The sequence below is a fragment of the Manis pentadactyla genome, chromosome 16 (genome assembly GCF_030020395.1).
Source record: "Manis pentadactyla isolate mManPen7 chromosome 16, mManPen7.hap1, whole genome shotgun sequence".
NCBI lineage: Eukaryota > Metazoa > Chordata > Mammalia > Pholidota > Manidae > Manis > Manis pentadactyla.
In genome coordinates, this window is record NC_080034.1 from 39,539,041 (window position 1) to 39,556,695 (window position 17,655).

The 17,655-nt window shown below is 42.4% G+C and overlaps 1 protein-coding gene across 1 annotated transcript; it reads left to right on the plus strand.

The window, feature by feature from the left end:
- The first annotated feature begins 10,361 nt into the window (after nt 1-10,361).
- Nucleotides 10,362-17,390, plus strand: RPS10 (ribosomal protein S10). The gene is made up of 6 exons (XM_036887050.2): nt 10,362-10,512; nt 11,328-11,477; nt 11,698-11,869; nt 14,228-14,305; nt 16,368-16,423; nt 17,298-17,390. Exons 1-6 carry the CDS (start codon nt 10,435-10,437, stop codon nt 17,337-17,339), a joined length of 576 nt encoding a protein of 191 aa, XP_036742945.1. The 5' UTR covers nt 10,362-10,434; the 3' UTR covers nt 17,340-17,390.
- The last annotated feature ends 265 nt before the right edge of the window (nt 17,391-17,655 follow it).

Consider the following 17,655-nt stretch of genomic DNA (forward strand, 5'->3'; position numbering starts at 1 on the left):
TGCTTTCCAGAGCCCCAGGCAGAAACTCCATACCTGGATAGAGTACCATGGAGTCAGAACACTAGGATCCTCCTCTGAAATTGGAGGCCAAGAACCACCCATCCCTCCCTCCCCACCTGGTTCAGGCTTTGGGTGGCCCCAGGCAAGTTTCCTCTGGGCCAGGGATGGTGCCTTCTCAGGCTTTGGGTCAGGCAAGCCGGAGTTGGGATCTCTGAAAACAGCCTCATCCATCCTCCTCCCCGAATGCGCCTGCTACTCCTCTCCTTCGGAGAGGACACAGAATCTGTTTCCCTCCCCTTGAATCTGGCCAGGTCTTGAGACTTGCTTTACCCAACAGAATGCAGTGGGGGTGACCTTTAAGAAACCTTGCAGCCTCTGCTTTTGTGCTTTCTGGGAAGCCACCACCATGCTTTAAAGAAGTTTAGATGACTGAATGCTGAGCCACCATGAGGGGAGAGAGAGGCCACATGGGAGAAAGCCAAGTGAGGCCTTCTGGACCTTCTAGCCTAGCCCAGTCACCCGTCTCCAAAAACCACAGACACAGTTTGCAACACAACTGGTAACAAGTTATCTCCATGAAGCCTAAAATACCAGCGGGTAAGGACAAACACAGGCAGCTACAAGACTTGCATCTGTGAAGGAAGAAAGAGGGAAGTGGTAGAGGAGGCACCTGGTGACCTGAAAACAGGAGAACCCCAAAGTAAGCAACAGAAAGTCATGGGAAAGCACAGCAGCCAATGTGCAAAGAGCAGCTCGTGCTGGAGTGTGGCTAAGTGCAGGAACTTCAAGGGGTGAGAGCAGTTTAGCTCCTATAAACTCTTGAAAGAGACCCTCCAGGGCTCCCTGCCTTTCAGCTCCAACATCCCCTTTCTTCCTCATATCAGATGAGCTCACAAGAAATTGTATATATTTGTCACAAGGAATTGTATATACATATATATATGTCCACCAAAAAAGCTAGACACAGTAACTATCCCAAAAGCCCAGATTACAGTTCTAAAATATCATTTCCCAAGAAAAGAAATCAGGCTTCTTGGAGAACTGCCTAGTTTTTCAAGTCTGGAGCAGGAAGATACCAGGTATAAGGTACAAGATGAGCCTTGACATAGGAGCTGGCAGGAAGCTCTCAAAGACTAATACAATTGTGTCAAAAGCACTTAGGAGCCAGTTTGAAGAGGCTCCACTTGACCTTGCGAGCTCTGATAAGAATTGCAATGGATTCAAACCAATCAAATGTGTTTAAATCCATGGGTTCATAATGCTATTAAAAATAATCAGTCATCTTGATAGGGAACCAATCTATTCTCTTGGAAACTGGTAAATAAAATTAATGAATCAAGCATGCTCCTGCCATCCCTATATGAACTATACCACTGAGTAAATAATAGATAAGGGAAGCATCTCTTTTTAAGAGTATTTGCAATCAATAAGCTAAGTAATAGAATTAGAACATCATTATTTGGCTACCCCCATAAATTAACTGACATAGGCATTGAGCATTGATGGCTGGTAACATCACAAAAGGAGAGATAGCCAGACATCACGTGCCCCCTGGGAGAAGACCACATAACCACTTGACATGGTGCCAAAAGGACCCAACCTGAGTCCATCAATCCTTTGAGTCCAGCTTGCCAGAGATACAGGCTGTTGAACTGCTCCATGTGTGCAAACAGTAAAATCCAGACTGTGGGAAATTCTACAGATCAAACAGCCCAGGTAATTTCAACAAATCAATTGTTAAGAAAAAAAGGGATGGCGAGTGTAGCCAGCATATCCAAAGTGACCTTTAGTAATTATGGCCTTGTATATCCCTTCCTCTTGAGTGTGGGTTTGACCTGTGTCTTGCTCCTAGCCAATAAAATATGGCAAAGATGATAAAATGTCACTCCCATGACTATGTTCTGTCTAGAGGGAGAAACTCCCCTATTAGTCTTGAATAAAACAACAGCCATGCTGTGAACAGCCTATGGAGAAGACGATATGACAAGAAATTTGGGGCAGCTTCTAGAACCTAAGGGTGGCCTCAACCAACAGCCAGCAAACATCTAGGGGCCTCAGTTATGCAACCACAAGGAAATGAGTTCTGCCAACAACCTGAATGGCTTTAGAAGTATATCCTTCCCTAGTTGGGCCTCCAGATGAGAATGCAGCCAGGCCAGCATGTTAACTGCAGCCTGAGAGACCCTGAGCAGAGGACCTACCTCAGTCATGCCCAGCCTTTTGACCCATGGAAACTGTAAGATAATAAATACGTATTGTTTTAACCCACTAAATTTGTGATACTTTGTTACACAGCATAGAAAAACTAATAATGGAAAAGAGAAAATGCAGATTAAAAGATTTAAAAGACATCAATTTTCTTTTTTCTTATCTCCTTTTATCCTATTTCTTTTTTATTTGTGCCTTTTTGTGTGTGTATGCTACAAAATGGATGAACCTGGAGGGTATTGTACTAAATGAAGTAAACCAGCCACAGGAAGACAAATATTGCCTGATTCCACTTATGAAGTACTTAAGTACTCAAAATCTAGACACAGAAAGCAAACGGTGGTTGCCAGGGGCTGGGTGGAGAGGGCAAGGGGGAGTTATCATTTAATGGGTCTAGAATTTCAGTTCTGAAGATGAAAAGAGTTTTGGAAATGGATGGCAGCAATAGGTACACAAAAATGTGAATGTACTTAATGCCATTGAACTATACAAAGAAAAATAATTAGCATTGTAAATTTTATGTTATGTGCATTTTACGACAAAAAAACTGGGAGAAAATATCTGCTAAAAAAAAAAGAATAAGATATATCAAGTTTTTTTCCTATCTACCTCATTCTTTTTTCTTTTTTCTTTTTTAATAGACATTGTTGTGTAGAGCAGTTTTTGAGTAACCACCAGATTGAACAGAAAGCTGAGTTCTCATATGCCCCCTGCCTCTCCCTCCATTCCCCCCATCAACATCTGCACCCCAGTGGTACATTTGTTATATTCAATATTTGTAAATCTTTGAAACTTTGTATTTTGAAAGAATTTTAGACTTAGAGAAAAGTTGCAAGAATAGTACAGAGTTTTTTTTACATCCTTCACTTTGCTTCCCTTAATTTTAATATCTATATAACCAAGAATAGGAAGTTAACATTGGTGCAATATTATTACTTAACCTACAGACCTTCCTTTCATTTGATGAATTTTTCACTAACATTCTTTTTTTGGTTCCAGGATCTGACGCAGGATCCCACATTGCATTTAGTTGTTATTTCTCCTTAGTCTCCTTCAATCTATAAGTCTTTCTTTGTCTTTTATGACACTTACCAAAAAAAAAAATCTTTTTAATGAGCAAGCCAAAACGTTTTTTTTTTTAAAGAACAGAGTTGGAAGACTTACACTACCTGATTTCAAGACTTCCTATCCTATAAAGAAGCAATATCAAAGTGTGGTGCTGGTGTAAGGACAGATCTGCAGACCAATGGAAGAGAAAAGAGAGCCCAGAAGTAGACCCACAAATTAATGGACTGTTGATTTTCAACAAAGATGGCAAGGTAATTCAATGTGAAAAGAATAGTCCTTTCAACAAATGATGCTGGAAGAACTAGATATCCATTTGACACAAAAAGATTCTCGGTCTTTATCCTACATTATACACAAAATTTAATTTGAAAAGGCATAGATGGAAGTGTAAAAGTTAAAACTAAAAAACTTCTGAAGGAAAACATAGGTGGGTGTCCTTGTGACCCTGGGGTAGGCAAGATTTCTTAGATAGGACACAAAAAGCATGGGTCTTAAGATTAATTAATTTAAAACTCATAGTCTTCAAAAGACACTAAAGAAAATGGAACGACAAGCCACAGACGAGGAGAAAATATTCCTAATACTTATGTCTAAAGGAAGGACTGGTATCCAGATTATATAAATAACTCCCACAATTCAATAAGAAGAAAAGTGATCCAGTTTTTAAAATGGGCAAAAGACTGTACACTTAAAATGAGTAAGATGGTAAATTTTATGGTTTGCATATTTTACTACAATTAAAACTTTTTTAGGACAAAAGATTTGAAAGGATCTTTCAGAAAAGTAGATACTAAGACATCAGGTTGTACACCATATACAATATTTGTCAATTATATCTCAAAAAAGCTGCAGCAAGGGAGAAAAAATGATATATGACTGGCCAAGAAGCACATAAAAAGATAATTATATTACTAGTTATTAGAGAAATGCAAATAAAAGCTGTAATGAGATACTATTGCATACTTATTGGAATGGGTTAAAAAAACTGATTTTTAAAAAATCTGACAATTCTAAATGCTAGCAAGGATACAGAGTAACTGGAACTCTCATATATTACTGATAAGAATGTAAAATGGTGCAGCCGCTTGGAAAAACAGTTTGACAGCTTCATATACATACACCTTTTACACAACCTAGCAATCCTGCCCCTGTGTATTTATCCAAGAGAACAAAAGCATAGGTCCATACAAAATCCTGTACACCAATGTTCATAGCAGCTTTATCCATAATAGCCTAAAACGAGTAACAACCCAAAATGGCCTTCAAAATAATGTATAAACAGATTTAGTAGAACCATTCAATGGAATACTACACAGCAAAAAGGAAGGAAATACTGATACAGGCTACAAAATGGATGGATTTTAAAACCATTATGCTGAGTGAAAGAAGCTATTCACAAAAAAGAATATACTATATGGTTTCATTCCTATGAAATTTTAGAAAAGGGAAACTTCATCCATAGTGACACAAAGCAGATCAGTATTTGCCTGGGTTCAGGAGTAGGAGAGGAGGGTGGAGTATAAAGGGACAAAGGGAATTTTTTGGATAAAATGTTCTCATATCAAGAAGTTTATAGTGGTTACCTAACTGTACACACTTATCAAAATTCATTGAATTGTACACTTGAAGTTGGTGAATTTTCTTGGATGTAAATCATTCCTCAATAAAGTTAATTTTTAAAATGGGCAAAACTGAACTGCAATGTCTAGAAATGTACACGTGGGTGCTAACACTCCATGAAAGTGAGTGCTATGAGTCAGGATGAGAGACACTGTTGGAGGGAGCCAGGGTTGTACTTGGGAGGTGCCGGGAGGGGCTGAAGGTAGGGGAAGGGCACGGCAAAGTTCTACTTCTTGACATGCTATGTTATTACAAGGTCATTTGCCTTATAAGAATTCACTAAGCTATACCTTTATTTTCTGTGGTTTCCTATATCTTATTTTATAACAGCATGGTAACAAATAAATTTTAAAAATTTAAGGTAATACTAACATTTCTTGAACACTCGCCATGTGTAAGGCACTCCTCCAAGCACATCACTTGTATGAATTCTTTTAATTGTCCACACAACTCTGTAAGGGTGGGCCTGTCGTCATTTCCAGGGAAGAGATGGGAAACGGAGCCATAAGGAGGCTAAGAGATTGGCGCAAGGCCCCATAGCTAGAGAGGAGCAGAGCCAAGGTTTACAGCCGGCTGTCTGGCTCCTGAGTCTAGCACCTCTCAACAGCGAGGTGGAGAGGCCCCCATGGGGCAGGGGAGAGGAAACTCAAAAGGGGAGGCTGGCTACCTTGCTTGTCCTGGTGGCCTGTGCTGAAGGAGGCTCATCAGGAAGAGGATACTGAGGCAGGAGTTTTCAAACCAAAACTCACCACGAGCTTCACTCATTTCCTTAAGAAATCCTCACTGAGCCCCTCCTGTGTGCCAGACACTGTCCTAGGCTGCTGGGGCACCATAGGCAGAAATCCCTGCCCTCATGGGGCTGACATTCCAAACTTTCCAAGCCTCAGTTTTCCAGCTGTAAAAAAGGCACTCCAAGATATAGTTAGGCAATTAAACAGAAAACGAGAGGGTGCAGATATGCTCAGACAGTGACAATGGATGACCCAGACCTCGATAGCAACATGGATCATCTCCTCAGCACAGCAAGACAAGGTTGCAGGACAACAGATCCAGCAGGCTGCAAACATGTGGCATTCCCTAAACTCTGCTATTTTTGCCTCAACACGGGTCACTACCAAATAATTCAAGAAAATAATCATGGCAGCTCCAAGCAGGTGAGGTCAGAGGAGCTGCCCCAAACAATGACAGGCAAAATGATGGCAGTCACTGAAGGAGAGGTTGTCCACAGCGTGATTTGCCCACAGGGAGGGGAGGGTCACTGTCCATTTAGAGAGGAAATCACACCCTCAGTTGCACAGCACCAGCTGTGGTGACTCGTGTGTGTGTGTGTCCAGGAATGTATCAGCAGCCACCTATCCACATATACAAACTCACATATGCCATGGGGTCTATAAATGAAAATTCACAGCACAGATGGCTCTTTTGAGGAGGTTTCTCAGGAGTGGGAGGAGGTAACAGGACCAGGAAACTATTCTAGATGCGGTGAAGGGAGCTGCGGGAAGAGGTGGGTCCTGGGGTGTTTGTTAGGGCGTCTGATTTACTGTTGTTACAGTCAGTGCATCACCATCTCTGGGCCAGAAAAGTGCCCTTCACCCTGTTGTCCAGCCTCAGAAATAGAAGCCACCAAGCTGGCCATAGGGGAGGCTGCTCCCTCCATTCCTGTTTCCACACAGATTTTATTAAAGTTTCTGGAATCTCAAGAGGAAAGGAATGCAACTAGAAAATCTTAACAAACCATAGTTTACTCATTTGCAGCCTGATGTGTGGGGGTGACGGGGGAGGGGAGAATCTCCCTCGGTCCCTGGGGACCTAGACCGGGACTTCCGTCTTTAGCAGTAGCCCTTAGAAGTTTATAGATTCCTCAAAGCCAGTGACTCTCAACATTGGCTGCCTTAGAAACTGCTGCTGCCCAACATCATGTCCACCAGAAGACATACATATAAGGACCTTGGCCCCAGCAGCAAGATCCCATTGCAGAGGTGTAGTCTAAGGCAATGGGGAAGCCTGAACGCTCTGAAGAGTCCAGTTCCATCACTTCTTACCTTTGTGACCTTGGATAAGAAACATCTAGTCATCAAAACCTGTTTTTGTTTTGGGGGGATTTGGGTTTGTGTCTTTAACATGTGACAAGTGATACATCCATACGTTATGCACAATATAGCATGGGAGTGGCAAAAGCGGGGGTGGTCTTTGTAAAGTCAACACCTTCAAAACCTGATCCTGTCACTACTGCCTGAAATTTTTCCATGGCTTCTCACCGCACTTCGAATACAATACTAACTCCTTCCCGAGGCCACTGTCCTATACAGGTTCACTTGTTCACAGTGTCCTAGCCATGCTGGCTGCCTTTCAATTCCAGCGCTTTTCTGCAGTAGGGCCTTTCATGGAATTGTTCCCCCAGCCTGTTCTCAATCCAAGCTTGATTCCTCTGAAGGTTTAGGCTGACATGTCACCTCCTCACTCCCCATGACTCTGTGTCACCACACCCTGATTGTTTTCTTCATAGCTCCCACCACATAATAGAGGTATTTGTTGCCTGGCTTGGGATCCATGTGTGTTCCTGCCCCAACACTTGCCCTACCACCTGGCCCATTGCCAGGTTCCCAGTGCTTACCTGCTGCAGGGGATTCAGTGAACTCAGGGAGGCATGTCATCTGAGATGTCTTCTGTAGTGTCAGTGGGTATTGTTATTCCTCCTTCTTCCTTACTAAATAGCCTCGAATCTCCTCTGCTTTCTATGAGGTTGCTGTTTATTCCTGAGGCATGTATCAAGTATACCTAATGTGTGTGAGACACGGTGCTAACCTCTGGAGAGAACGCGGATAGTGGAGAAAGGCAAGGTCCCTACCCACCAGAGGGTTCCATTAAGGGAGGGAGACCCCGACAGGAATACCATCCAAGGGTGCTCTGGGAACTGCTGTGGGTCCCTCATCTTCCCACTCCACACTCAGAAGTAATCTCAGATCCTCCCAAGATCTTTGATGATTCCCTTACTTAATTGAACCCAGCCAGTTCTTTCCTGCAGGACTAATTCTGAGCTTTTTATCTAAAATCGTAACTGGGAATTTTCACTCGTGTGTCTCATAAACACAAATGCAACAAAATCTAAAACTGAAAAACTGAATTCATATCTCATAAACAATTTAGTGGTATTTCAGATAAATAGAAGAATAGCTTATTGAGGAAATGGTATTGAGATACCAGCTAACACTGGGGAAAATTTTACATCACAAAACATTCTAGGAGAATAAGAGATTTAAACACAAAAGACTAAGTCACATAAAAACTGAATATTTTTGTAAGTTTTTATTAAAGAGGAGGCACTGGAGGATTTAAAGCAGGGGAATGACTTGGTCTGATATTGCAGAGGGATCTCTGTAGCTACTATAAGGGATGGGACCTGGAAGACTATCTTTCAGTGGACTCCATTCCAACATTGCTGCAGGCAGGTGATCAGTCACACCTGTTTTATTCTGCTAGCTGCTTTTAAGATCTGTTTTTAATGTGCTACAACTTCATTATGACATGTTTAGGCATGGATCTGTTTTTATTTACCCAAATTAGAATTTAATGAGCTCAACAAATCTGAAGTGTGTTGTCTTCCAATTATTTTGGAAAATATTCTGATAGTATCTCTTTCCTACATTCTCTATTATTCTCTTATGAGACTTCACCAAGACATATATTAGACTTTCTCATTCTGTGCTTCATACCTCTTATCCTTTCTTTCAAATATCCCAACTCGTACTCTGGACTGCATTGTGATTTTTTTTTTCACTTCTATCTTGCATTTCACTGTTTTTCTCTTTAAGTTTTAAACTTCAGTCATCTTAGTTCTCACTTCTAGAAGTTTTATTGTATTTTTTAAGTCTGTGTGACCAATCTTTAGATTATATTGTTCCTTGCCCATATGTTCAACTGTCTTTTTAAAAATTTGTTATGAATGCTTACTTTTTTTAAGTTGTGGTAAAATATACATAATGTAACATTTACTATCTTCACCATTTTTAAGTGTACAGTTCAGCAGTGTTAAGTAATTCACATTGTCATGCAACCAAAATCCAGAATTCTTTCCATCCTGCAAAGCTGACAAATACTTATTTTTAAGCAATGAAACCACGAAAAATACTTGAAGAAACTATAGGTGAATTTTTATATAATCTTGAGATGTAGAGTGACTTTTTAAGCATTGCATTGAGTCTGAAGCCATAAAGATTTGGATGTAAGGGAATGTGAAACTCTTATTTCAAAATACCATGAAAATCAAGACAAAAAGCTGAAATTTTCAAGAAATGAAAATTCTTGAAAAATATGTAACAGACCGTAGCTTTAATCTGTAAAAAGTGATTTCAAGTAAGTGTGGAAAAAAACTCTCAATAGGGAAACGGGCAATGAAAACGAACAATTTATAGAAGGAACACAGATGCCTAAAAAGGAAAGATTTTTAAAAAGTTTACAGAAGTAATCAAGTAAAGCAAATTAATAGGACAATGAGGTTAATATTTCTTATCTATCAAAAATGAGTAAGAATAATACTATCCAATCTCAGCAGGGCTAATGGGGAAGTGAACCTTGTTACTAAGTGTTGACTAAAATGAAACTGATTATACCTTCTTGGAAGTCAAAAACCTAAAAATGTGTTGTTTGTTACTCAACAATTACATTTCCATCTCTAGGACTATGCAATGCTATTTCAAAGTGAAACCATATACTATATTCATTGACAATGGGAGACAGAAACCAGTCATTTAAATATAGTAATATATTTAGCTTTATGTCTTCAGAATAGGCATAAAATCAATGATGAAACATAAAAAATAAATAACAATGCTAACATACCAAATAATTTGAAAATAAAAATAAATAAAAATTACATTTCCAGAAATTTATCCATATTGGGCAGAGGTACATTTATATGTGTGGCATTATTACTTGTAATAGCGAAGGATTTTAAATATATATATACAATCACAGTGTTGACTAAACTATCCATCAGTGGACTGCTACGTAGTCATTACAATTGTAGGTATTATTTACCATGAAAAGAGATTCATGATGTATTGGTAAGTGGGGAAAAAAACGGTTACCAAACATCGTATGTAACATATACAAAACATCTTATTTTTGTTTTAAAAAAAAATGCTTGGTGGTATGAATTTGGAAAAATATATACTAAAATGTTAACAGCGATTATCTTTGTTGACTGAATTGTTTTAATTCTTTCATTATTGTGATTATTACTATTTTGTATGTTGTCTCCGTCCTCCGTCCCCCTCTCGACTCAGAGTATATATTACTTGCATAACAATAACTTAAAATCGGTGGGAAATAGAGCAATAGCGTGTTTTAAAGGGCCTGCAAAAGCATAAAAGTGACCATTTTCTGGCAAAACCCCCCGGCTCAAAATCTCCCAGCTACGGTTTCTACGAGCGTGCAAGCTTACAGCGGTCAGGATTCGCGGCTGCTGGAGCCGCCAGTCCCTCAGGCACCACCCAGGCCACCCCAGGCAGCGCGCGGGTCCTGGCGTGGGGGCGGGGAATGCCAGCCCGGAAGAGACGCAGCGCCGCGCATGCCCTTTCCTTTCCAGCCTCGGTCCCGGACGCAGCGGCTGCTGAAGTAAGTTTCCCTGAAGTCCCGGTTCCATCGGCCTCCATCCTGGACTTCCTACGGCCGTGGGTGTCGCTCTTCCCCGGGGTCGGGGTGGAGGGCGCTCTACTTCTCCCTGAGAGCCCATTTCTGAGTAGTGAAAGGGGTCGGCGCACCTCGGGGAATAGTGGGGCGCTGGTAGGCGGAGATGGGCGTTTCGATGGCCGAGAGCCGCGGAGAGGAGGATGAAGCCCTTGCATGAAGGAGACTATCCCAGCGAGCTTGGGGAGACTGCGCCCTGTTGGCAGAGCTCGCCTCGGCCTCGGGCTGCCTGCTTACCTAGACCTGGAGCTCTAGTTGCTGGGGAGAGTGGTAGAAGATGAGGGTGTGTAGGAGGTCAGCGACCTGTCATGAATCGAGGGCCTTCCTGTTTTGGACCCTCCTTGCATACCTGAAAATACAGTAGCGTCACTCCACACTAGGTACTATTGCTAATGGTACTCAAATACTCTCAGGATAGAGTTTGCTCTCGTTTGTACTTCTGTGGTTGTGAGTGAAAATCTGGAGCGAATGTGTAGCCCTACTCCCGTTTTGTTTTAAGGTCCCAGGCAACTGTGTTCTTATCTGAAGGGTTATTTGGGAGGTGGAGGAGGGCGGCTGGTAGGTGGTGGGTTTCACTTTTGCAGTCTAAATTCGTCCTTCCTGCGTGGTTTCTCCTCCGTTTTTGAGATTTCAATCTATTGGACAGTGATTTTTATGTGGTTGTCATGGGGTCAAGAACTTGGTTAGTGGACCCTGGCCACATTGCTCAAACATGTTCTTGATGAACTGCTTTCTCCTTACAGATGTTGATGCCCAAGAAGAACCGGATTGCCATCTATGAACTCCTTTTTAAGGAGGGAGTGATGGTGGCCAAGAAAGATGTCCACATGCCTAAGCACCCTGAACTGGCAGACAAGAATGTGCCCAATCTGCACGTCATGAAGGCTATGCAGGTAGCCAGGGGGCTGCTGGACTGGGATACAGATGGAGAGATTTTCCACTAAATGCACAAGGAGAGGTCAGGACAGCCAGAGCTGATTGCTGCCTTGAAGGGTTGTGAGGGAGATACTGTACACTGGAAACTTGCCTACGACATAGTTTAGCTCCCCTTTGTATTGCGTTTCTCGATTAAAGCTTCTAGGTATATTTTAACAGTAATTTTCTGTCTTACAGTCTCTCAAATCACGAGGCTATGTGAAGGAGCAGTTTGCCTGGAGACATTTCTACTGGTACCTTACCAATGAGGGTATCCAGTATCTCCGTGATTACCTCCACCTGCCCCCTGAGATAGTGCCCGCCACCCTGCGCCGCAGCCGTCCTGAGACTGGCAGGCCACGGCCCAAAGGTATGGTGCCTAAATAAATGCTTCCAAAGGCTTATTCTGAAGCTGCTCTTTCTTGGGGGAGGGGTATACATGAAGTGGTAGGGGTGTTTTATTTATGTGGGGGACAGAGATGATTTTGTAATACCCCATTGGTGTCAGCTTTGAGGGACTCACATGCAGGACCTTGGGTGAAGTCCTGGAACCTTTGTGCCCTGCAATGGACTTGGAACTGGATTCAGGTCTTCAGGACTTCCTGGGAGATGGTGATAAACACACACTATTAGTCTGCAGCCAGACTAAGGCAGTAGTAGCATTGAGTGACTTCCAGGAGAGAGACGTTGTTCTTATCTCCAAGAAGTCAAGAGCAAAGCTGTTTACCACATGTGAAAGAAATGGAGTTTATTATAGAGTTTCTTGGGAGCACAAATAACCAAAGGTCAAATAGGGGAGAACAGATGTGTATGTAATGACAGGCTTCTGTGTGGGGGCGAATCGTCTTCTGACTCAAGGGCATTGCAGGCTTGCAGTTGTGTTCTGTCAAGGTTAAGTATTTTCCTTTCCTAAATTCTTGGGGGAGGGGAGTACCTTGCCAAGGGCACCTTATATGAGCAGCAGTTTTGTCAGTTTGGGTGATGAGATGCAGAGGCTCCTAAAAGCATTGGGTCATCAGAGTGTTTGTGTTCCGCTGGAGAGAAGCTTTATGGAGCTCGGGAATCTATGAAAGCACCCTAGGGGCTTCTGGTGGTTAGGTAGGATTACATCTTGGAATCCCTTGGGGGGGGAATATCACTGTCTATCGGTGCCCCCACAGGTTCTGATTTAGTTTGGCTAGGTGGGGCCTGACAGTTGTTTTTAGTCACTCCTACAGATTGAACCTTATTTCTTATGCTTAAAAAATATTTGTGTTCAATGTTGGCAAGGTTGTGGAGAAAGGGGAACCCTCCTATACTGCTGGTGGGAATGTAAACTAGTTCAACCATTGTGGAAAGCAGTATGGAGGTTCCTCAGAATGCTCAAAATAGAAATACCATTTGACCCAGGAATTCCACTTCTAGGAATTTACCCTAAGAATGCAGCACTCCAGTTTGAAAAAGACAGATGCACCCCTATGTTTATCGCTGCACTGTTTACAATAGCCAAGATATGGAAGCAACCTAAATGTCCATCAGTAGATGAATGGATAAAGAAGATGTGGTACATATACACAATGGAATATTACTCAGCCATAAGAAAAAAAACAGATCCTACCATTCGCAACAACATGGATGGAGCTAGAGGGTATTATGCTCAGTGAAATAAGCCAAGCGGAGAAGGACAAGTACCAAATGATCTCACTCATATGTGGAGTATAAGAACAAAGGAAAACTGAAGGAACAAAACAGCAGCAGAATCACAGAACCCAAGAATGGACTAATAGTTACCAAAGGGAAAGGGACTGGGGAGGATGGGTGGGAAGGGAGGGATAAGGGTGGGGAAAAAGAAAGAGGGCATTACGATTAGCATGTATAGTGCGTGGGGGACACAGGGAGGGCTGTGCAACACAGAGAAGACAAGTAGTGATTTTACAGCATCTTACTACGCTAATGGACAGTGACTGAAGGGGTATGTGGGGGGGACTTGGTGAAGGGGAGAACCTAGTAAACATAATGTTCTTTCTGTAATTGTAGATTAGTGATACCAAAAAAAAAATAGTCACAATAAACTTCAGGATAATGAAGGTTTAAATATATATATATATTTGTGTTCTAATCATGTGAACTCTAGGTAAGATCCAGGGTAACTGGATAGAAAGAATACCAGATTAAACTTCAGTGTTTATGAGAATGTTTTTAAGGTAGCTTTTTAAATCTGTGCCTTAATATGTATCCCACAGCACAGCAAGGTATGTGGAGAAGGCTGGAGGGGTGGAGGGGAGGGTCTAAGGGAGGTTTGGTGGCCTCTATATTTATATACTTACTATTGGAGGTGGGACTTTCCGCTTATGATGCCTCCTTTCCCATTTGCACAGGAAGCGTTCCACTTCAGAGATGGGTCAGGCTCAAATTTTTGGCTATTCAGATGTTTGTAGAAATGACTGGATTACTTAATTTGCCAAGGAATTGGAAAACGTGCGTTTGTGTTGAGAAGTACAGTAGAAGGCAATTATTTTGCAGACATACGGCATTTTAATAAAAATGTGAGTTTTTGTAGGCCTTTGAGGCATGAAAATGTCAACAATGACAAGTTTCTAGCTGACAGTTCTGAGTGTAAGAGTTCCTGTCCCCATTACCCCATTGTAAAAGTTACTGCCCAGTGAGACTAGGAAAGCAGTTGCAGTTTGGCCTGAAGGAAACAGTTCTCACATTGTACTATTTTCACAGTGTGGTTTAATTTGTGTAGGTTTGGAGGGAGAGCGACCTGCAAGACTCACACGAGGAGAAGCTGACAGAGACACCTACAGACGAAGCGCTGTACCCCGTAAGTAATGTATCCATTTGTCTCGCGTGCTGGGGCAGAACCTCTGGGTTCTCAGTCAGCCCTGGCTGGTCCCCAGCCCTTGAAGATGCCAAGTGGCCAGGAAAGGTCCTTGGTTTCAGTCTCTACATCACGTCCAGCTAGAGTGTTTTGTGCTTCTTGCCTTATGCAGGGATTTGATGGTGAAGATAAGGAGGAAAGTCCTGTAAACTGGGGGACACAGGAGTCTTCAGTTGAAGGCCTTTAACTAGAGCAAAACTGAAAACTTTGAAAGCAACATGCTTTTGTATCATGGTTGTGTTTCTGTGTTGTAAGCTCCTTGAGGGTAGGGCCCACTCAAATTACCTTTCTTGTATTCGTACTGCAAAAATAGTGCAAAATCTTGTTTTTGAATAATAGATGTTGGCATTGGCTTGAAACAACAGGTGTTCATTCAGCAACTAGATACTGAGTGCCTGTGGTGTGCCAGGTACTGCTGCAGGACTCAAGGTGGTGGCTGTGTGCATGGCGAAAAAGGCCTCATCTCAGTGAACTTGCTTTTAGTAGTAGGAAATAGCTAAGCAAAAATAATTATATGATGGTGTGAGTGCTACCAAGAAAAATTAAAGTAGGGGGATATGTGTTGGCAATTTTGAACAGGGTTTTCAGGGAAAGTCTTACAAAAGTGAGATTTAAGTGCACACCTCAGGGAGGTGCAGGGAGCCAGCCCCTGGCTGTCTGGGGGAAGAGCATTCCAGGCAAAGGTCCTGTGGGGAAGGAACCTGGCTTGTCTGAAGAAGAGCAGACAGCAGGAGAGTCAGAAAGGGAGATGTAGGGTTTCAGCTCTGGGCCCTGGTAGGACTTGGGATTTTACTCATGAGTAAGATGGGGAGCTATTGGTAGTGTTTTTGCAGAAGAGTGATAGGATTCAACTTGTTTTTCAAGAGTCGTTCTGTCTTTCTTGTAAAAGGAGTTAGGTGTGAGATAAAAGGAAATGTAAGTTCTGCCACTCTTGCCTTCCTTTTACCATGGTTTCTGAGTCTTTCTGTGTAAAATAGAAGGGAGCACTTGACTTGAATGTCTTATATAATGATAGTAAGAATGGATTCCTCCAGCAAACAGGCTCTCAGTTCAGGAAAAATTGCTGGTTGCTCTTAGCACATGCCACATGAGGATCAGTCATGGAATGGTCCAAAGAAAGTGAAGTTAGGTCGGGGCTTCAGGGGTCCCCAGGTTTGGGGGGAGTGAGCATCTCAGGTGAGAGATCAGCATGAACAAAAGTGTGGAGATAGGGAAGACACCGTGGCTTTCTGGTCAGAAGGACAGAGGGATGAGCAGACAGGGAGGGCCTGTGATATGTGTAGTCTGGAATGGGCCAAAGGGAGACCCTAATTTGAACAAGATTTCCTGAAACCATACTCACTGTTGGTTTCCTGCCCCACACCCCCAAAGTTGAATCATAAAATTTCCTAGCAGCCACACTTAAAGCAAATGGAAATAGTTTGTACAAATATTTTTTAACACAATCTTTTAAAATGTTAACATGTAATCCACATGAACATTGATGAGATTTTGCATGCATCTCAGTTTGGACTAGTAGCTGCCATATAGGACAGGGCAGCACTGAGTCTTTCATGTTTGCTTCTTTCCCATGGTCATAATGTTTTTTGTATCTGGGCCCTTGTTTCCTTTACTTTCAGTTCTTCTTTATTGAGTTCCTTCTGTAAGCTAGGTTCTCATCAGAAGCATGTAACTCAGTGGTGGGAGGTGAAGGTTTTCTAGGACTGTAAAGGAAGGGCATGTAATCCAGACTTTGTAGGCAGAGCATCCTTCCTAGAGGAGACAATAGTTTGGGCTGAGTTCTGAATGATGACTTAACAGCCGTCCAGGATGGGGGCAGTGGAAGGGGGCAAATGTATCTCAGAAGGTGCTGCCCATGCCTGGGTGTGATTTACTTATACTTCATGGGGTTCATTTACTGATGTGGATTTTCCTGTAAGATTGGGTCATGTGACTTGTCTTCCCTTGTACTGTAGTAGATAGATCAAGTCATACTATGAATCTGAATTGGTGTTTCTCATTCCAGCTGGTGCCGACAAGAAAGCCGAGGCCGGGGCTGGTTCAGCAACTGAATTCCAGTTTGTGAGTATCTCCATTTGCTCTTCATTAGCAGTCACTGTTCTGGCCTCAGACCCATGGGTCTGCAAGTTCTAGGGATGCAGTACAGTGTGGATCCCAACCCTCTCAAACTCCCCCAAAACAAATTCCAAGTAAGTTTTCCACTAAGACACAGTACACAAACTTTAATAAGTATGTAAATTACCAAATGAGTCTCACAAGACATGTGGCATAATGGCATTTTCTATCTCAGTAATCATCACAGTAAACCCTGAATTAGTTTCATGGGCCAAAATGAAGTTGACAACTGAGCACTGGAGCATTGGAGGTTGGGTGGCATTTAGGACTAGTGTGTGAAATCAAATCCTCCATCTCCTTCAGATGGTGTCATCTTGGGCAGGTTCTCCTCTGTGTATCATTTTCATCAACTGTAAAATAAAGGTGATGATTATAGCTCTCTCAGGTTAGTAGTAACATTAGTTAATCCAGGAAAGTGCCAGGGGTAGACTTAACCAATTTGGGGCAACCTCTCCTGTGGCAGGTCTTCACAGGACACAATTAATCTGAGGTCTTATTGGTGAAAAGGAAGTATGTATGGCAGACACAAGATCATGTCCTGTGCTAGGTGGATCATGCATGCGTGTGTGTATGTAAGAACACACTTCTAAGTGTGTATCCATATCCCTGTTCTATAAATGAGGAACCAGGTATCTATATTCCTATTTTACAAATGAGGAAACGGGCCAACAGGTTGAATGTAATCCTATAACCATTGAGTGGCAGGACTGGGGTTTATGGCCTGTACTTCCTAGCCCTTTATGTTTGGGGGCCTATCCAGGGATAAAGGGATCTGCTGCCTCGCATACTGCTAATACTGATGTCATGCTTTCTTTTGCAGAGAGGCGGATTTGGTCGCGGACGTGGTCAGCCACCTCAGTAAAGTTGGAGATTGTTTTGTGTTGAATAAACCCACAGCCAGAAAAAAAATTAATCTTACATATCCTGTTTTGTTTGCATTATGTAGGCTGAACAGGAATGATTTAAGGATCAGAATGTAACAAGCAAGACTGGATTGGTTCTGGGAGTTGTCCTTACCTAGGATGATAGCCCTTGTTACTGTTAGAGCTGCAGTACTTCGCTTTGATGTGGACCCTTTTTGCTCCAGCAGGCACTTCCTTGTAGAGTCATGTCCAGTGTGGTTACCTTTCTGGGTAGTGGTTAGAAAATGGCATCTTCACCAGACCACTGCTGGCTCA